Source organism: Ranitomeya imitator, chromosome 2, assembly GCF_032444005.1.
Source record: "Ranitomeya imitator isolate aRanImi1 chromosome 2, aRanImi1.pri, whole genome shotgun sequence".
Lineage (NCBI taxonomy): Eukaryota > Metazoa > Chordata > Amphibia > Anura > Dendrobatidae > Ranitomeya > Ranitomeya imitator.
The window spans coordinates 214,355,440-214,377,752 of NC_091283.1; the positions used below are offsets into that span (position 1 = coordinate 214,355,440).

The 22,313-nt window shown below is 41.8% G+C and overlaps 2 protein-coding genes across 3 annotated transcripts in view; one reads left to right on the top strand and one right to left on the bottom strand.

The window, feature by feature from the left end:
* The window catches only part of BRINP1 (BMP/retinoic acid inducible neural specific 1), a 374,091-nt gene that overhangs the window by 195,459 nt on the left and 156,319 nt on the right, over nucleotides 1-22,313 (bottom strand). The gene's annotated exons all lie outside the window — the stretch shown is intronic.
* On the top strand, nucleotides 17,064-18,449 carry LOC138666327 (discoidin-inducing complex subunit B-like). Its single transcript, XM_069754554.1, has one exon. It carries the CDS (start codon nucleotides 17,064-17,066, stop codon nucleotides 18,447-18,449), a length of 1,386 nt encoding a protein of 461 aa, XP_069610655.1.

Below are 22,313 nucleotides of genomic sequence, written 5' to 3' on the forward strand. Positions count from 1 at the left end.
GACACATTGAGTGATAAGTCGGGCGCTAGATAGCAGCCATACTCCATACGCGAACAATCATACAATAGGGTAGGGGTATTTAAAGAACGACTTGCACTCACAACAAACACACGTATTAAATTGTACACTAGCGCATGGCCGTGCGGTCATGCGCAGTTTATATAGTTGCAGGACAGGAAGCGGCCACAGAAACTTTGCCCTTCCAAGACCTGCCAAGAGGACCAATAGAATGCGCTGCAGAGTCTGAGCACATGACCCTCGATCTCCAACGGGAGATCTTGCCCTGGGCATGCTCAGTGTGCGCAGACAAAGACTTAGTCCCAGAGAAGTCCACTCGCTGCTGACCAGTATAGGCTTTAAAGGCAAGAAGCTGGAGAAGCAGCAGTAACTCTTCTCACAGAGTCAGACTGAGCGAGACGCTGGGATCGACGTCCCTGCTGAGCAGGCTCCACTGCGGCTGGAGGAGAATGGGAGACCGCAGCGGAGACGGATCGAGATTCCCCCTGTGCAGCAGAGGAAACTCGACTCCTAACACTTTAACCCCTGAAATGCTGCAATTGAACTACAGCCCCTCTGCCTTTAGATCGGAGACCCCGTGGCGTGCCGCGGGATCCGGATCATTGCCATGATGACCCGATGTCGTCATGGCAACATCCGGGTCACCAGAACTAGGAAACATGCTGATCATGCGCAGACAACAATAACAGTTGCACCCACTTGCCTTTCATTTCATTTGGGGGCCTCCTCCTCCCCCCCCCAGGCTTCCTCCTCCACCTCTTCCACCTACACTGTCATGTCCATCTCATCGTCAAGTTGGACCTCCGCCCCCAGGTTGTAGCTTGGTATTTTATTTGGGGTTCATTCTATGTTCTTTAAAGTAATTTCCCTAAAATAAAAAAAGTGTTGGATTATTTCTCCTTTGCCTCTTCCATACATACTGACACATCCACCTTTTCCTCCACTTGAACATACACCTTGTGGTTCTACATAGCTAGTTTTAGTTTTGTAGATTCTAGGTTTGTTTTAAGTGAGGTACTTTTAAAAAAAGAATCAGAATAGCTAAAAATAAAAAAAACATGAAAAAAATAAAAACAAAATTGCTGGATTACTCTTCCTTTGAATATTTATTTTATTTGATTTCTTTTAATTTTGTAAATTCTAGATTGTTTTAAGTGAGTTTCGATTAAAAAGAAAAAAAGAAAAAAAAAAAAGGAAATAAATACATAACTAAAATAAATAAAAACAGTGAGTGTTGAATTAGTCCACCCTTGCCTCTTCAGTCCATACCAGCACTTCCACCTCTTCCTCTACTTGGACCTTTGCGTAGTGGTCCTAGATAGCTAGTTTTAGTTTTGCAAATGCTAGGTTGTTTTAAGTGAGTTACATTTAAAAAATAAAAAAAATAAAAAACATGAAAAAGATACAAAGCAAAGCAGTGTTGGATTACTCCTCCTTTGACTACTTTATTTATTTTACTCAGTTATATAGCATCATTGAAGATCACAATCTAATTTCCCTATCAATATGTCTTTAGAGTGCGGGAGGAAACCAGAGAACCTGAAGGAAACCCACGCAAACACAGGGAGTACATGCAGACTCCTTATAGAAGTTGAATTTGAACCCAGGACCACCCCCAACCATTGAGTCACCATGCTGCCCTATACCGTCATGTCCGCCTCCTTCTTCACTTGGACCGGTTCTTCCTGGTTCAAGTTTCCTTTTTGCAATTTCTACTCTGCTTAGCTTAGGGACAGGATGCCGCTGTAGAGAGGGACAGTATTAGGTTTTGCATATTTGCAGTTTAACAAACACACTCTCTATGTGTACTCTACACCCGTCTGTGATAATACCGTGCGTAACCAAAAGTTATTATAATCTTCAACTGTGATGGAGGGAGTGATGTGCGTCTAATAGTGTTGAGCATTCCGATACCGCAAGTATCGGGTATCGGCCGATACTTGCGGTATCGGAATTCCGATACCGAGATCCGATATTTTTGTGATATCGGGTATCGGTATCGAATCAATAGGGATGTGTAAAATAAAGAATTAAAATAAAAAATATTGATATGCTCACCTCTCCGGCGGCCCCTGGACTTCACACTGCTAACCGGGAGGCTTCTTTGTTTAAAAAGCGCGCCTTTCGGACCTGTGAATGACGTCCCGGCTTCTGATTGGTCGCGTGCCGGTCACATGGGCGGCACGCGACCAATCAGAGGCCGCGACGTCATTCGCAGGTCCTCAATTCCTAGAATTAGCAGTTTTGTGAATGAGAATGACGTTGCGGCTTCTGATTGGCCGCGTGCCGGTCACATGGGCGGCACGCGGCCAATCAGAAGCCGCGACGTCATTCTCATTCACAAAACTGCTAATTCTAGGAATTGAGGACCTGCGAACGACGTCGCGGCCTCTGATTGGTCGCGTGCCGGTCACATGGGTGGCACGCGACCAATCAGAAGCCGGGACGTCATTCACAGGTCCGAAAGGCGCGCTTTTTAAACAAAGAAGCCTCCCGGGTAGCAGTGTGAAGTCCAGGGGCCGCCGGAGAGGTGAGCATATCAATATTTTTTATTTTAATTCTTTATTTTACACATCCCTATGGATCCCAGGGCCTGAAGGAGAGTTTCCTCTCCTTCAGACCCTGGGAACCATGAGAATACCTTCCGATACTTGATGTCCCATTGACTTGTATTGGTATCGGATATCGGTATCGGCGATATCCGATATTTTTCGGGTATCGGCCGATACTATCCGATACCGATACTTTCAAGTATCGGACGGTATCGCTCAACACTAGCGTCTAAACATATTTTTCTACTTTGAGGCAACCATGTCTGTGATAGCACTGTGCCAAAAGCCAAAGTGTGTACTCTGTACCCCATATCTGTGGAAGCATTGTGAATTCAGCCACTGTGTGTACACTGCTACCCAGCCTGTGTGGTACTTTGGGCCACTGTCTGGGTGTGAAATTCTAAATCAGCTTTCTCAGGGAAATGTGGAAACACGCTCTGTCGGTGACATTTTTAACTGAACTGCCCATACCAGGCCTTGCTGCGGACCATTAGCTGGATCAAAGATCATACTACAAGCTTTTCATTGGCGGCATTTCTAATGTCTGCTACTGGAATAGACATTTTGGTGCTGTGGGGGTACTGTGCCCAATGCTCTGTGGGTGAAATTTGTTATCAGCTTACGCGGGCTAAATGTGGAAACATGCTCTGTGGGTGAAATTGGCTATTAGTTTCTGTGGGTGTACTGTGCCCAAAAGCCTCTGTGTATTCTGCAGCTGTGTCTGTACGAGTAGTGTGCCTAAAAAATATTTTTAATCTACCTTTGTCACGGGACCTAATGCTCCTTAAAGAATTGAACTACTCGTTCCAATTACAGAGCCTTTAAATTGTCATGCATGGCTGCTCTTTCTCACTACATTAACTGCTGACTCAGTTGGGAAGCAGTTAATTTGCTTGACTGCTGCCTTGTTTGAATGTGGTACAAATTGATTTGTTCGTCTTGCCAACCACGGTATTGATAACAACCTTCTCCAGCACCACATTTAAAGTTCACAATAACTGCGACACTGGTTCAAAAATTTAAGTTTTCCTCCCTAATTTTACAAACATTCGTTGCCGCTGAACATATTTAGAAAACTAGTTTTAAAAACCATTAAAAGGTGTGGCAGTGAAATTCAGCTGCAATGGGGTGATATGTAGGGGGCTACATCTCTACTTAATCTGCTGAAAAGACTATTTAGATTCCACGTAATGGTATCCACTTGAAGAAGTATATGGACATAGATATAAAGGGTGATTTTGATCATACGATAACTCTAATGTGCCAGAGGGTGGAAGCAGAAAGTGTTTTATTGAGATACTAGATCAAGGAAACTGCAGACATCACCCATAACTTAAATCAATAATAACCTCAACTGGTAAAATAAATGTCCTATTTGTAACTTATTCTACTAGCCATTTTATGCATCAAATCCAATTGTCCTCCTCAACCACATAACCACAAATAAGTCAGAATTTATAGATATCTTTAGACACTGGAAATAAAAACCCTTTCATGATCCATGGAATATATGACGTTAAAGTCTGTAGATAGGAGAAGACACCCCTGGAGAAGGTGCTCAATTAGGGTCTTATTCCTTACGAAAATTTATAACAAGAACTTGGCACTCAAAGATGCAAATTAGAATTCTTTATTCAACTGATAACCAAATCAGACCTCTTGTTTTGCACTGAGGAGGGGTAAAACTCTGAAACACGTTTCTGCAAATTCAGATTCTAGTTTAGCTTTTAACCTAAGTCATATGGCAAGGCTCGCTAATGGGTGAATATTGACTTTTAGGATTTCACAATACAACAGTTGGCATTAGAGTTCTAGTCCTCTTCCTCCCCGGTTAGACAATTTTCATTATTCAATGAATCTGGAATCTGCACTCAAATATTAAGTTTCAGCCAAAAAATAAAATGAGAACAATCAAAAATACAAATCATATATCCAAAAAATGACTGTGAAATATAAGAAATAAAATAACATATGTCATGTTAGAAACATCTTGCTATAGATAATACATGTGAACAAAACTGTATCACTACTACTGAAAAAACATCTGGAACTAAACTACAATATGGACTTCAAGTATAGTTAAGCGCTCGGCAGTAATCGATAGTCCTATCAAAGTAAATAGGTGTGATACAGAATAAAAACCGTATTAGGAACACCATATTTGACTCCAGAACTGGTAAGCACATAAGTTGAACTAGTCACAGATTAATGTCACATCACATTAAATTCTAAATGATATGACAGAAATAATGTATCAAGGCATATCAATGGATGGCAGCAATGTGACCTAGAGAACTGCTGTATATCACTTATATGTAACACAGGATAAAGCTGAGATAGAGATAAAAGCAGAGTAAAAATCAAAAGCAGTTGTAATCAGAAAATTGGTATCTATAAGATATGCATTGTAAAGTCTTCCGTAATATGGAAACATAAAATGAAACCACAGTCAATTACTTCTGATTATGTTAAAAGATGATTCAGAATACTGCAAAACCTTTGATAAAAGTTGGGATAAGCATTTTCTTGATTTGTTGACACGTACTGTTGATCATCTACAGTAAACTATTAGAGCATCGAAAGAGAAATTAGATAACATTGATACACAGCTTACTCCCATCATAGTTACGGAGGAATGAGTTGTGCAATGAAGAACACGTTACCCATCGTATCACCTATCCACCGGTGAAGTACAATTGATCTGCAGAGTGGGGAAATTTTATCCCCCCCATTAGAACAGAGCAGCTGTGCATTTACTCATCAAAGACCGCCTAATAACCAAAGCCAATCAACACTACTTTTTCCTCCTCCTTCTTGTCCTCTGCCTTCGACACAGTGGACCATTCCCTAGTACTACAGACCCTCTCATCCCTTGGCATCACAGACTTGGCCCTATCTTGGATATCGTCATACCTAACTGACCGAACATTCAGCGTTTCCCACTCGCACATCACCTCCTCACCTCGCCCCCTATCTGTCAGAGTCCCGCAAGGTTCAGTTCTAGGGACCCTGCTATTCTCCATTTGGACCTTTGGCCTGGGACAGCTCATAGAATCTCACGGTTTTCAGTATCATCTGTATGCTGATGACACACAGATCTACCACTCTGGACCAGATATCACCACCCTATCAACCAGAATCCCACAATGTCTGTCCGCTATTTCATCCTTCTTCTCAGCTAGTTTTCTAAAACTTAACATGGACAAAACAGAATTCATCATCTTTCCCCATCTCACCCGACCCCCCCAATGGACCTACAAAAAGAAAAAATGGCTGTCCACTCTCCACAGTCCACTCTCCACAGTCCCACAAGCTCGCTGCCTCGGGGTAATCCTTGACACTGATCTCTCATCAAACCACATATCCAAGCTCTTTACACTTCCCACTGATTTCAACTCAATAATATTTCCTGGATCTGTACATTCCTCAACCAAGACTCTGCAAAAACTCTAGTCCATGCACTAATCATCTCCTGCCTTGACTGCTTCAACCTCCTAATTTCTGGCCTCCTTTCTAACACTGTTGCACCCCTCTAATCTATTCTAAACTCTGCAGCCCAACTAATCCACCTGCCCCCCACTATTCCCCGGCCTCTCCCCTCTGTCAATCCCTTCACTGGCTCCCCATTACCCAGAGACTCCAGTTCAAAACCCTAACCATGACATACAAAGCCATCCACAACCTGTCTCCTCCATACATCTGTGACCTCGTCTCCCAGTAGCTACCTGCACCAACCTCTGATCCTCACAAGATCTCCTTCTCTACTCCCCTCTTCTCTCCTCTTCCCACAATCGCATACAAGATTTCTCCCGTGCATCCCCTACTCTGGAACTCTCTACCACAACATATCAGACTCTCGCCTACCATCGAAACCTTCAAAAAGAACCTGAAGACCGACCTCTTCCAACAAGCCTACAATGTGCAGTAACCACCAAACTGCTACACGACCATAATGATCCTTCCTCATGGTTTAGATTCAGGATCTCTCAATGGCTTTATGATCTCAATGCTGGGATCATTGATAAAAAACACAATTTTCTGATCAAAATACATCTAGTAGTTACTGTCCTTTTTACTGGATACTAGTGTTGAGCGATACCGTCCGATACTTGAAAGTATCGGTATCGGATAGTATCGGCCGATACCCAAAAAGTATCGGATATCGCCGATACCGATATCCGATACCAATACAAGTCAATGGGACACTAAGTATTGGAAGGTATCCTGATGGTTCCCAGGGTTTGAAGGAGAGGAAACTCTCCTTCAGGCCCTGGGATCCATATTAATGTGTAAAATAAAGAATTAAAATAAAAAATATTGATATAATTACCTCTCCGGAGGCCCCTGGACATCACCGCTGGTAACCAGCAGCCTTATTTGCTTAAAATGAGCGCGTTTAGGACCTGAGAATGACGTCGCGGCTTCTGATTGGTCGCGTGCCGCTCATGTGACCGCCACGTGACCAATCAGAAGCCGCGACGTCATTCTCAGGTCCTAAATTCCTAGAATGAGGAGTTTAGGGCCTGAGAATGACGTCGCGGCTTCTGATTGGTCGCGTGGCGGTCACATGAGCGGCACGCGACCAATCAGAAGCCGTGACGTCATGGAAGTCCCTAAACGCGCTCATTTTAAACAAAGAAGGCTGCCGGTTACCAGCGGTGATGTCCAGGGGCCTCCGGAGAGGTAAGTATATCAATATTTTTTATTTTAATTCTTTATTTTACACATTAATATGGATCCGATACCGATTCCCGATATCACAAAAATATCAGAACTCGGTATCGAATTCCGATACCGCAAGTATCGGCCGATACCCGATACTTGCGGTATCGGAATGCTCAACACTACTGGATACTTTTTGAAGTTGATTACTAGTGATGAGCGAGTGTACTCGTTGCTCGGGTTTTCCCGAGCACGCTCGGGTGGTCTCTGAGTATTCGTAAGTGCTTGGAGATTTAGTTTTCATCACGGCAGCTGAATGATTTACAGCTACTGCCTTGTTTGAAAAATGTGGGGATTCCCTAGCAACCAGGCAACCCTCACATGTACTCATCCTGGCTAGTAGCTGTAAATCATTCAGCTGTGTCAACAAAAACTAAATCTCCGAACACTAACAAATACTAAGAGACCCTCCAAGCTTGCTCGGGAAGACCTGAGCAACGAGTACACTCACTCATCACTAGTGATAACTGATCTTAGACAAGAAGAAAAGACACTAAGTTGGTTTCCTTTGATGTCAGTAGTCTTCCTCATCTATAAAACATCCTAGGAGGTGGAGAAGTGTGGAAGAACTTCTCCTTAAATCTTCACATTCACGTTAGGTCTATAATATAGTTTTCTGTGCTTACTGAATTTGTTTTTCTTTTCCAGCAAACTGCTATATGTCATCTTTTGAGGAAACATACTGTATCTTTTCCATCTTTTATACGGCAATCGTGTGCTCCTTGGAAAGACACTACATATATCGATGATATATTTTGCATATAGGATGACCCACTGGAATCCCTACGTGATATTCATAATTTTCTGAATTCTATGTGGGCTGAATTCCAAATTACTATGAATTCTCATAACGAGCACATTACTGTCCTGGACACCATGGTAATAAAACATAACACGGGCATACTGTCCATAGACCGACTGTAACAACCCGTTACATTTTCCTAGGTTCCATTTAACCTCCATCAATAAATTCCTACCTTTTTCACAATTTCAGTGCATGTTTTGTATACTGACAGATGACACAAGAAGGTCCATAGAACTTAATGAAATTCAGAATAATTTTGAGTAGAATGTTTACCATTTGAACATTCTTGAGAAGTGGAGGAAACTCTCCCATATGCCAAAATTGATTATGTACTCTTTTATCCATATCTGATATCTATTTGCATTTTAGATATACAGTATAAGGCTATCAGGAGCCAGTGGAGTATAATACAACAGGGTTATTCAGGAGTACAGGATTTTCATAAACCCTTTTCACCCTGTTTTTGACATTCTTGTAGTTTGAGAGACAAGCTGGTTGATGTTAACTAAACTACCTTGACAGCAATTCCATAAAACTCATAAACGAGGGACTTGCTTGTGACTATAGTGTTATCAATGCAATGTACAGAAAGTTGACAATGTCCATCATGCACAAACAATGAAAAATTGCCATACTCATGGTTATCTTACCCATGACTAATCCTATGTGGTCTATGTAATCAAGTGCCCTTGTAGTCTTGTCTATGTTGGGAAGACCACCTAGCATATATGAGACGGCATTTCAAAATTTCAAAACTCAAGTCCACTATTAGGCACAATCATTTACTTTTTCCCGACCCATACCATTTTCACAACAAAGGTTGTAATGTTTCCCAACTCAGATTTCAGGTACTAGAGCATGTACCAATTGCCAGGCAAGGTGGTGATCACCATCAGATCCTTAATAAAAGAGAAGCATTTTGGATAGATGAGTTACACAATCACTAGAGTCAAAGGCACTTAATAGGGTCCAGGGCACAGGCATATCTAGGGGAGCAGGCAGGGCATTTGCTAATGCGGTGATACAAAGTGTCTCCACAGATGATGCATTTTGCCACCCATCGTAGTGGGTTTCAGCCATTCTTCGAGCTGGCTGTCAAACTGACAGCTCAGAAAAGGTGCTGGCCATTGGCTCACAGCAATCAATTATACTCACATCTTTCAGACGCAAGTGCTATGAAAGCCCTGACTGCCGGCACTTCTGGGTCAGGATGATATCACCAAAGTGATTAGGTCAGCTGAGCACTCTGCTCCGGAACTATCTAACACTGCATAGGCTCGGTCAGGTAAGCGCTCCCCTGGAGCCCAAGAGATGAAAGATTTATTGTTTGGGGGAAAGAGACATTATACAAAGCAGGGATGATGAGGATCGGGGATTTGTGTGGACATAGTATGAGGAGTATGGGGGTTAGTGTTGCAAACACAGTATGAGCAGTGGTGGGGTTGTGCTGTAGAAACAGTATGAGAAGTGGAGGATTGGTGTGGACATAGTATGAAGAGTGGGAAGGTTGGTGCTGCAGATGCAGTATGAGGAGTGAAGGATTGGTGCTGTGGACACAGCATGAGGAGCAGGGGGAATTGGTGTGGATACAGTATGAAGCATTGGGGGATTGGTGCAGGCACAGTATGAAGGGCATGGAGGATTGGTGCTGTGGACACAGTATGAGGAGTTAGGGGATTGGGGCTGTGGACAAAGTATGAGGAGTGGGGGTAATGGTGCTTTAGACACAGTATAAGGACTAGGGGGATTGGTGCTGTGGACACATTATGAAGAGCAGGGTAGATTGGTGCTGCAGACACAGTGTGAGTAGCAGGGGGGATTAGTATGCACATAGAATGAGGAGCATCACCAAAAAAAGTTAACTGGAGCATAAGTTGGTATGCATGCAAAATAGGAACATGTTCATACTGGCCATAAAACAGACAAACCAGATTTCTGCATTCAGTGCAGGTAAGGGCATGGCCTCTCTTTCTTTGAGTTGGACATATATTTATGTAACCTTCTATTTGCTGGGTATCCATATACTGGACCCGGTCTGCTCGGCCCTTATTCACAAGTACTCTATGTTATTTATATGCACTTCTACTTATTTACTTACAACAAGGTACTTGGGTATTAAAAATATTAGAAGTGATTGGTGATGCTGACAGAGTATGAGGAGCAGTGGGGGGATTGCTGCTGTAGATACAGTATGAGGAGCAAGGAGGGATTGGTATGAACACACTATGAGGAGAGTTGGGGGAGATTGGTACTGCCTGTGAAGAAACAGTATGTCAGTATGGGGAGTGAGGGGGACCAATGAGGAGACAGAATGGCGGTATGGGCAGTGAGGGTGACCTGTCCTAACAGGTCTCCTAAGACAGTATGGCAGTTTGGGGAGCGGGGGAGAATCTGTGACAAGACAGTATGTAGAGTGTGGAATATGTGAAGAAACAGAATGATGAGTGGGAGGGAATGGGTGAGCAAATTGTATGGGGATGTATGAGGAGACAGTATGGTGAGCAAGGGTGGGAATTATTTGAGAAGACAGTATGAGGAGGGAGGGGGATTTTTTTTTGAGGAGACTATTGAGTTGAACAGTGTGAGGAGACATTATGAGGAAAAAGTGTGAGTGGGGCACAGAATAGGGACTGGGTACTGTGGGGAGAGAAGCAGCAGTGTGAGAGCACAGCAAGGAGAGGACAGTATGACGAGGAGGGGAGTATGTTGAGGGGGCACAGTAAAGAGTACCATTAAGGGGACAGTGTGGCATCATATTTTGTGCAGGAAACACAGTGAGGGGCAATTATTTATTTAGGGGCATATTTTAGGGCAGATATTTTTTATTCAGTAGCATTATAATCTCCCTGCAATTTTTAAGGTCAAGATGAGGAAGAAAATAGAATGACTCCAATCAGACAGGATGCCACCTATAAGGTACCTGGATGTTAATGTATATTTGTGATACTGACTAACTTTCATCAGTACTGTGGTTCCTGTGTGATCTGATAATGACTGATGATAACAACATCTCCATATACTATGTATTCCATGTTGATGTCATGTGACACCATTTCATTTGTTTCTTACAGAATCACATTTGACTTTTTATTGGATAGATTCCTTCCACCGAAGACTGTGAGCCAGATTGTATCTCTCTTTTACTCACCTCCACTCCTCTTGTTTATTTTTTTTACTATTTGACGTTGGCAATGGGATACTATCTTACCCTGGAGTTTACATCATGACCTCCATGTTATAACACTACTGGTGCCACTCTTAATACGCACAGTATGACAAAAACTACTCACTTCTCTATCTTGCTGCATTCTGTCGATACCTCATCCTAGACTGAGATATTTCACTAATGTTGCTTCCTTAGCAGGGTCTCCACCTTACACTTAGTGTTCATCTCTTACACTATGCACTTACTTTCCAAGCAATCTGAAAAGGTACATTGAGTCCAATTCATCAAAGCTTTCATACCGGAATTCTGGGGTAAAAGCTTAGTAAAGTCACAAAATGTAGGGGCGACTCCAAGGGGCACCGAACTCTTGCAACATTTGACGTCTTCTCTGAGCTCTGCTAAAATGAGTGGAGCTTGGGTAGAATGGGGGCATGGGGGGGGTGACATCACATCTTGTCTAATTTATGACAAACTGTAGCATTCTCTACCCCAGAAAGCTCACTCCATTACCTGACTGGAGTAAAATTTTCTGGCACGGCTCATGGAGGCACATGCCACCTGTCAGGCACTCTAGATTTATCAAGAGGCACCCCTTCATGAATCAGGAGCATCTGACTCCAGCATGACCCCTCATCAAGACCGGTGTGAGCAAGGCCTGTCTTGATTAATCGGGCCTTATATTTTTACAGGTTCAGCTATGTCTGTCTAATATGCTTGTGCATTTGTTTTTTTCAAAGGTTCCATAGTACCGGTGGCTCTACAATGCATATCTTTAGATATTGTAGGGGTTTCAGCTCTCTGGTAGCTACTTGGATACACATGGATTTTTAATATCAAAATAGAACAAAGGTTATTGTCCTTCAGAAACTTTGCAGCTCCCAAGTGAAGACCACCATTCTTCAGCACAAGTCATAAATCCCAGACCTTAAAACCAGTCTAATAAAACCACTCATAGTATGTTGTGAATTCTGCTTTTGGGCTCCCTCCGGTGGTTATGAGTGGTAGTGCTGCGGAAGTTGGATCACAGCATTTATCAGGTGTATCTATTTTTTGCAATTTGGGCTGGGCTATATAGCCTTGCTTGATCCTTTAGTCAGTGCCAGTTGTCCATTGTTTTTGGAGGATTCACATCCCTTCTGGTCTCTCCTGTTTGCTGTGCTTTTCTTCAAAGATAAGTCCTGGCTTTGTTTTTGCTGTCCACCTGCTGTGGACCTTATAGTTCTGTGCATTTTCATGTTTTTGTCTTGTCCAGCTTAGTCTGTGGAGGATTTTTTGCAGCCTAGCTATTTCTCTGGAGATGCAGATATACCCTCCATGTCTTTAGTCAGATGTGGTGTTTTGTATTTTCTGTGGTGGATATTTTCTAGTGTTTTAATACTGACCGCATAGTACTCTGTTCTAGTCTTTCTTTTTAGCTAGTATGGCCTCCTATGCTAAATCCTGATTTCATTTCTGCGTATGTTATTTCCCTCTCCTCTCATAGTCAATATTTGTGGGGGGCTGTCTTTCCTTTGGGGATTTTCTCTGAGGCAAGATAGGTTTCCTGTTTCTGTCTTTAGGGGTAGTTAGTTCTTAGGCTGTGTCGAGGGGTCTAGGGAGTGTTAGGTACCCCCCACGGCTACTTCTAGTTGCGCTGTTAAGTTCAGGGTTTGCAGTCAGTACAGGTTCCACCTTCTCCAGAGTACGTCTCATGCTGCTCCAAGGCCACCAGATCATAACATAGTAACCTAGTGTTTCTGGTATAGACTTCAAGGGACTTACATTACAGAGGACAGCCGCCTCGGTGACATATACCTAACATCCAGGACCCTACCTACTGATTTCTTACAATATTCAATTACAACCGCTTTTGATTCTTACTCTTCTTCTTGAATAGAGAGCTTTACACTAGAGGCAGAAGAGTTTTAAACTAGAGAAATAGGGGATAAGAAATATATGGCCAGAAACAAAAAGGGTCAGCTAATTAATTCTTTTTAGAACCCTGCTATTGGAAGTGGAAATAAAGAGCAAAAACAACAAATTCTGAATTAAAATAGAGGAGAAATAGAAACCGACTACAAACTAAAATGTGTCTATACAAATGCACAGAGCATGTGAAACAAACAAGGAGAATTGGAGCTGCTAACACAGAAAGAGAGATATGATGTCATAGGCCTCACTGAAGCATGGTGGGATAATACACATGATTGGAATACAAACCTTGAAGGCTACAACTTATTTATTAGAAACAGGATTAACAAGAGGGGAGGAGGTGTTGCATTGCATGTTACGAAAACGCATATCTCCACAGAGATCCAAGCATCAGACAATGGTAGCTCTGCAGTAGCTGTTTGGGTAGGGATACAAGGAGGGAAGAACAGAAAGGACACTATTGTAGATGTTTACTATAGGCCACCTGTAAAGACTGAAGATATGGATGAATTCCTTTAACACCAGATGTCTCAGTTGAGGAAATAAAGGTAGCTTTGAATTTAGGAGACAGGGATCAAGAAATCCTCAAAATTTGAATTACACGAGGAGGAAGACCAATGAGGAGGAACACTTTAATGTTGGACTTGAGAAAGACAGTTTTTAATGGACTCATACAGAGGTTAGGAAAGGTCCAATGGCTGGATGTTCTAAAGGACAGAAATGTCCTAGAAGGATGGGAGGTTTTGCTAAATGGAATTCTCACTGCATAATAAGCAACAATCCCGAAAGAAAAAAAAAACTGGAAACATTTCATGAGACCAGAATGGATGAACACAGAACTTATACACTTGTTAAAAAGAAAAAAAGAAATGTAAGTTAAATGGAAAGAGGGGGCATAACTATAAAAGAATATAATGCTGTCTGCAGTGTTACGTCGCCTCATACTTACCTTTCCGGCCGTCACACTCCTGACGCTCCTTTTCGCTCCTCTGCATCTGGACTTTCTGGTGCTCGTCCCTTCAGTGGTCGTGCTCCTTTCACTGCTGGGGCTTCAGGGAGGTCGTTACCCGGTGGCTCCACTCCGGCGCCCATTGGGTATTTCTCCCCTGCATCTTTCCTGGTAAGATGCCTTTGCGTCTATTGCTTTCGCCGGCTTCTTGCCGGCATCTCCTTAGGTTCCGAGGCTCCAGTCTCCGTGCTCCCCATGCTTAGACTCAGAATTGGCTTGTTACCTATTGTCATTTCTCTGCCGTCCCTGCCAGTCCTGTGTTCTTGTTATTTCCGCCAGTCCTGTGTTCCTGCCGTCTCCGCCAGTCCTGTGTTCCTGCCGTCTCCGCCAGTCCTGTGTTCCTGCCGCTCCTGCCAGTCCTGTGTTCCTGCCGCTCCTGCCAGTCCTGTGTTCCTGTTGTTCTCCGTCTATCGTGTGTCTCCACCATACCAGTCAGAACAGAGTCTTGCCGTCCCTGCCTGTCCGGTGCCTTCTCCGTTTTGGTCTCCTCTGTGGTCCCGTCTCACTCCTGTCCTCAGTACCATCTTTTGCCCAGTCCTCAGTCGCCCCTTTGGCTCCGGAAGTTGCAGCTCCATCCTCCTTGGGCCTGTCCCAAACACTCCCTGTATAGGGGCTGGCACTATCTGGTCAGCTCGCCCTCGGGGGCTCTGAAGCTGCGACCCAGAGGGTCCACTTCTTGAGTTCTAATATGCAGGGAATGCAGGGCAAGTATTAGAAAAGCCAAAGCAAGTAATGAAGTGAGGCTTGCAAAGGAGATCAAAAGCAATGAAAAAAAGATATTGGGGGTATGTCAAAAGCAAAAGAAAAATCAAAGTTGCTACAGGATTTTTACAGGATGAAAAGGTTGAAGTGGTCAAAAATAATGTTGAAAAGCCGAACTTTTAAATTCCTTTTTTGCATCTGTGTTCTCTAAGAAAGCAGTTGTAACATCAGTTGATCTTCACGGTTCTATCGAAGGAATACAAGAATCCACACAATCTATAAAAAGAGATCATGAGGGAATACTTAGCTAATTTAAATCTTCTGCTCCAAATGAATTACATCCAAGGGTATTCAAAGAGTTAGCAGAGGAAATTGCAGAACTGCTAGCCAGAATCTTTGAAAATTCCTAGATAACAAGTGAAGTCTCAGAAGATTGGAGAAAGACAAATGTTTTCGCTATCTTTATCTTTAAGGAAAGAAGATGGAGCCCGGAAATTACAGGCCAGTGAGCCTTACGTCTATACCTGGAAAGATCTTTGAACAAATTATTAAACAGCATACGTGTAAGTACTTGGATAAGAATACAGTAATTATCCAGAGACAGCATGGGTTTGTAGCAAACAAGTCATGCCAGACTAATCTTATTTCCTTCTATGATGGAATCACTGATTGGGGAAATGTGGTAGATAGAGTATATCACGACTTCAGCAAAGAATTTGGAAAAAATGACCAAGTATTGGATTGACAAAGCTACGGTTAGGTGGATTCATAACTGGCAAAAAAAAACGAAAGCAAAAGGACCCCTAAAATATAACCTTTAGTAGAAAGTTAAAAAAAAACCTGCAGCTTACAGTTAATGAAATATATACGAAAAACAATACAGAATGTTGAAAAAAGGGGTATAAGGGTTTACCCCCAAGGGAACAATGACAATCACAAAATGTGTAGGCTAATATGCCCTAGAATTCTGTCAAGGATATCCTACCTATCAGTGGAGGTTGGCACCTTTAGTTTCTGTGGTACGCCAGTCCCATTCAATGGCAGCTAGTCCTAATCATCCTGATGTACCCTTAACCTAACGTGTAGTAAAAACAAACAATCATATAACAACACAGTATGTTGCTGTAGCCAAAATAATCATGAAACCAACAGAACACCACAAAAGTAGGTAATTAGGCCAAAAACCACAAACATAGAAATGTGTGAATTGGTATAGTTCATATATGGAGAAGGCAGTATTGGCCACTAGATTATTAATGGGGTTGAGAGCAGAGGGTATAAACACCATATGGTAAACGTATCGACAGGGGATCAAGGGGACCAGGCAAAGGCACTCTGAGAAAACCACAACTTAAAGATGTACTAGGGATGCAGTTATACGTATGAGATAGCGTCTTGCTAAGATAAATGCAGTCTATCCAATGAAATGTCAGATCCACGATGATTCTGTGTCTATCTCACCTATATCCTCTTTGTTACTTATATTATAAGTGATGCACAGCAGTTCTCTTGTTGCACTCAATTTGTATACCTTGACCACTAACACTGGTAACTGGAGGATTTCTTTATTTTACCTTGAACTTTAGCCTTATTGGATAATATCTTTTGGCCCATGTTTATCATGTTTCCTTGATGTCAATGCCTGATGAAGAGGCCGGAGTAGTCTCGAAAGCTGCAATCTGTTCCCATCTTTTCAGTTAGCCATTAAAAGGTATCAACCACTGAGGATTTTCATTTCTAAATATTTTTCTTGATATCTAACATTTATATTTGCTCCCTTATTGTATTACTGAGGTGAGGTGAACTAAAAAAGCTAGGTACTGTCACGATGGGTTACATCTTGTTGTGCTAGGATTTTTTTTATTATCAGAGTGTTAATTAACTAAGAACCCCATGTTATTTACATTTACTATTACTATTTATGTACTTAATACAGGGTATTTGTTTCCTTTTTATCCTCTTATCCTTATTATCCTGATTGCTAAATGGCCACAGTGTGAATGCACACCTATGAATTGCACTTATACTGTACCAACATATGCTCTGGCTCCATTTTTTTGTTTTGTTTTTATATAAGGCTATGCCTAATGGATAAAAGAGAGACTGTTAGATTAAAAAGTAGAGTTTGTAATTTGATTGAAAGCTGGTTCAACCGTTGTGTTCAATGATTCCTTCTCTATGGTCAATGATTCCTTCTCTGTGGTCAATGATTCTTTCTCTGTGGTAAATGATTCCTTCTCTGTGGTCAATGATTCCTTCTCTGTGGTCAATGATTTCTTCTCTGTGGTCAATGATTTCTTCTCTGTGGTCAATGATTTCTTCTCTGTGGTCAATGATTCCTTCTCTGTGGTCAATGATTCCTTCTCTGTGGTCAATGATTCCTTCTCTGTGGTCAATGATTTCTTCTCTATGGTCAATGATTTCTTCTCTGTGGTCAATGATTCATTCTCTTTGCTCAATGATTCCTTCTCTGTGGTCAATGATTCCTTCTCTGTGGTCAATGATTCTTTCTCTGTGGTCAATGATTTCTTCTCTGTGGTCAATGATTCCTTCTCTGTGGTCAATGATTCCTTCTCTGTGGTCAATGATTTCTTCTATGTGGTCAATGATTCTTTCTCTGTGGTCAATGATTTCTTCTCTGTGGTCAATGATTCCTTCTCTGTGGTCAATGATTCCTTCTCTGTGGTCAATGATTCCTTCTCTGTGGTCAATGATTCCTTCCCTGTGGTCAATGATTCCTTCTCTGTGGTCAATGATTTCTTCTCTGTGGTCAATGATTCCTTCTCTGTGGTCAATGATTCCTTCTCTGCGGTCAATGATTCCTTCTCTGTGCTCAATGATTCCTTCTCTGTGGTCAATGATTTCTTCTCTGTGGTCAATGATTCCTTCTCTGTGGTCAATGATTCCTTCTCTGTGGTCAATGATTCCTTCTCTGTGGTCAATGATTTCTTCTCTGTGGTCAATGATTTCTTCTCTGAGGTCAATGATTCCTTCTCTGTGGTCAATGATTCCTTCTCTGTGCTCAATGATTCCTTCTCTGTGGTCAATGATTTCTTCTCTGTGGTCAATGATTCCTTCTCTGTGCTCAATGATTCCTTCCCTGTAGCCAATGATTCCTTCTCTGTGGTCAATGATTCCTTCTCTGTGCTTAATGATTCCTTCTCTGTGGTCAATGATTCCTTCTCTGTGGTCAATGATTTCTTCTCTGTGGTCAATGATTCTTTCTCTGTGGTCAATGATTTCTTCTCTGTGGTCAATGATTCCTTCTCTGTGGTCAATGATTCCTTCTCTGTGGTCAATGATTCCTTCTCTGTGGTCAAAGATTCCTTCTCTGTGGTCAATGATTCCTTCTCTGTGGTCAATGATTCCTTCTCTGTGGTCAATAATTTCTTCTCTGTGGTCAATGATTCCTTCTCTGTGGTCAATGATTCCTTCTCTGTGCTCAATGATTCCTTCTCTGTGGTCAATGATTCCTTCTCTGTGGTCAATGATTACCCCAGTAATGAGTGGAGGGCCTTATCATTCAGTGCTGTGTCCACTATTATTCAATGTATTTCTTACTGAACATTGATGCAATACATTGGATTAGTACAACTGTTCCTATTTTTTGCTGATGACACAAAGCTATGTAGTTTAGTACAGTCCATAGAAATAGAAACTTGTAAACGTTAAAAAAGGCTTGCATAAATACAGTATGTGGCGAAAAGCTGTTCCTTGAATTATCCTCTCAAAAGACAAAGGGGCACTGTCTTCATCTGAAAAAAAAAGATTTCATTTCCAGGGGCTACAAATGATCTTTATCACAAGGGCTGGGAACCTGTGGAATAAGCTATGTTAGAAGCTGGCCACAGCGGGAACATCTGATGACAAAGGTTCACACAATTTCTTAAAGCAAAATCACAAACACTTTTGTAAACATATAGAATTGTTGTTTAAAGGAGTTGTCCTGCTCCACCAATCGTCAAGGTATACCCATATAGAGCAGTGGTGGAGCAGCATAGTATACATTTTTTTTTAAAAAAAAGTATCAACTAAATACCTTGTTTTTTTCCATCTTTTGACTAGCACTTGCTTATTACTGTGATTTTTTTTTACAACAGAGTATTTTTGACCTCACTGTGCTCTTTTGTGTCTTCAAGTTTCTTGGTGGTGTGTGAACAGGTTCCTACAGACTTGTTCAATGTGCAAGTAGCCCATGTGTTTCTGGTTCTGTAATTGTTCTCTTGTTTCTATAAGACTGGGGAGTCCACCACTCCTTTGTGGGTCATTTTCACTAAAGCTGTTCCATCCTGCATGTCCACATGGATATTCCCTCCCTGAACCCTGCTTATACAGGCACTATACATATGATCAGGTTTTTAAATACATCAGATAGGGATTATATACATTAGATAGGACTGCTCTATTTGGGTATACCTTGATGTTTGGTAGAGCGGCTTAATATACATTTTTTTGCAAAAAACATATCAACTAAATACCCTGTTTTTTTTCCATCTTTTGACTAGCACTTGCTTATTACTGTGATTTTTTTTACAACAGAGTATTTTTGACCTCACTGTGCTCTTTTGTATCTTCTAGATTTGGTCAGGGTCAAGTGGCAAGGATCATTATGGGGGTCAATATTAACTAGAAAGGTGGCTACCGCCAATAAGTAACATTGGAGACATAGAATTATTCCCCTTGGGAGAGATTAAGTGCAAACCTTTTTCCAAACGAGCTGTACACCAGCTCAACACTATCCACAAGGAGAAACTTTACCCCCCATGATGCAATTTGGTTAATTTCTCTCATTATACATTATATTTTCTATATAATATAGATCTCTTCAGCTTAAAAAGCCTCGAAAAAGTAGGAATGAGTATAGTACAACCAAGCTGGCCCATTTTTCTCGAAAAGACCCCAAGCAGTCAACCAGGGCTGGTATGCCAGTATTGTATGTACACCCTTGGTTATTGGATGTCAATTAGTTTTGCCATTTTGTTTTATAATTTATTTTTGTTTGTTTAAAGCATCATACAAATCGCCATTGTTACTATGTTTTAACACTGTTGAACCTTTCATATACCGCAGTTCTTCATTCTACGTCAATCAGTACAGATTATTATAGCATAGCTTACTCTTAAAAAGATGCAATAAATAAGAACAATTTCATTAACAAATGAATTAATAAATGATAGCGTCAACTCAGGATAAATGAGTATTTTGTGTAGGAAATGTTGCTCTTTCCATCGGGCTGAGGTCAGTTTGCGGCTTTTCATATTATTGATCCCGCTAATGGAATAGTTACAACATGAATCTTGACAGACTAACAATTATATAAGGAAATATAATATAGATATATTTATAGATACATTAGTAAGAAGGAATGAACTGCCAGTGTCCCATACTTGCCCCTTTACAAATCTATCTATTAATGTATCTATATTATATTTCCGTCTGTCAAGCTTCATATTGAAACTATTCCATTAGCATGATCAATTCAGCCACAAGCTGATGTCACTATCTGAAGAGCAATATTTCCTACACAAAATGCAAATATATTTTGTGTTGACACCATTATGGGGCCAGGGGCGAAATAAATCATCAATCCCCAATGGTAAGGACTAGAACAATCTAAAAATCATCAACACCTACCCAGAGGCGGCTTTTTTTACTCCTAGCAGGGCATTATACGTCCTTCGGGGTTTTGCTACAACAGATATATCTAGTGTCAACATTCAATATTGAAGCCATAACTCTTACATATTGAATTACGCAAACTCAATTACAAGAGAAACAAGCATGCACGCATTTACAAAAGCAAGCAGTCACATTGGTAATGGGGGCCAAGGTTTAGTATCCTTGCAGGTTCTGCTTTCGCAAATGCTAATCCTGCATGGGCTCAGTGTGAATTCCAAAACAATCCCCTAGACTCCATGACCTAAGCTAGACGGTACCAATCTCTGTGTCATGCTGGTGGATCGTGGACCCACTGTGCCACGTACCGGGCTTAATCTGGAGGGGCAAGGGTAAGAGGCTACCTTGTTTTAACTAGAGCTCCTGATGGTGGAGTCATCCTTGAGCTGCAGGTGAACGCCAGGTACAACTCCAGGGCAGTTCCCGGTAGTGCAAAAGCTGACCTCAAGGATCGCAGGATCTGCTGACATCAGGGCTGTAGACAGAGACTCTGAGTCGCTGTTGGGGCAGGATTTGGGAATACTGGTTGATCAGATGTCTGAGCCTGTTCTGATAGAGTGAGATCAGGTTCAGACAGAACCGGATATTCAGACGGGTCGTACACTGGTGCTGGTTCAGACAGTCCAGATTCTGGATCACAGACAGGATGGACACTAGTGCTGGTTCAGACAGTGATATTCTGGATTACCAGACAGGAGGGTAAGAGGTTCAGGTACTGGTTCAAACTAGGCAGGTTCAAGAAGGTAGAACTGGTTCAGGTTCTGAGTACAGGACTAGTACTCAGACAGGGACCTGGCAACGGACTTTAAATTTCCAGACTAACAAAACACTAATGTTGCTCGAGCACCTCTCAACAGGGGAAGGTGCCTTAAGTACTAAATGTCTCTCAGCTATTGGCTGGAGACACATCAGGAGTGCACTCGCTACCCCTTTAAGAAGCGGGGAGTGCTCACACACCCTAGGCGCACTGCTGGGAGACCTGTGCAGTGTTTGCAGGTGCTAGGAACAGGAAGCCGTGGCAGGTGGCTGAGATACCGGAGAGCGGCCAAGGCAGTGAGTATGATGACGTCCATGCTGGAAGGAGGGAGAGAGGCCATGCAGGGATGCTGATATTGGTGTTATGCCAAGCAAATTTTGGTGGAATGACATCACTGAATCCTTACAGAGAAGATCACCTTTATCTTTTATTTGATACATAGTTCTCAAAGAACTAATAAATGAGAGGGGGCACCACAAAGAAACAGGGATCCTACCTGATCTATACTATGAACAACAATGCAAAAAAGAACAACAAGAAATAGATCATAGAAAGGGGATCACCTGAGGCATTGGATCAAGTATAACAGTGCAAATTTTATTTATACTGTACAACACAAAGAAACCCACAAAACACATGTTACAAACATTTAAAATGGTCACACATGTGACCTAAACACAATACCACATGGCTCATAATAAAGCCAACCCCCTGAACAAACTCCCCAATGATCATACAGTAGAGTATCCTTGTTAATACAAGGTCTGGTATCTATGTGAACAGCACTTGTAGCTCAAAAAGAGAGCAAAATATAGGATCACTGAGAAAGACTAAACTGTAGCAGATTGATGCATAAATGTACAATCCGTAAATTACAGACCTGACGACACACTGTGCAATAATACAAAAGCTCAAATGAGCCATGCAAGGGTAAAGCAGTTTGTAGGGTACAACAGCATGTAATAAATATGCATCAGAAATTAGAACATGAACTC

What these genes read in the sequence shown, in the direction of transcription:
- LOC138666327 (XM_069754554.1), top strand. Translation starts at nt 17,064, where the DNA reads ATGGTCAATGATTCCTTCTCTGTGGTCAATGATTCTTTCTCTGTGGTA.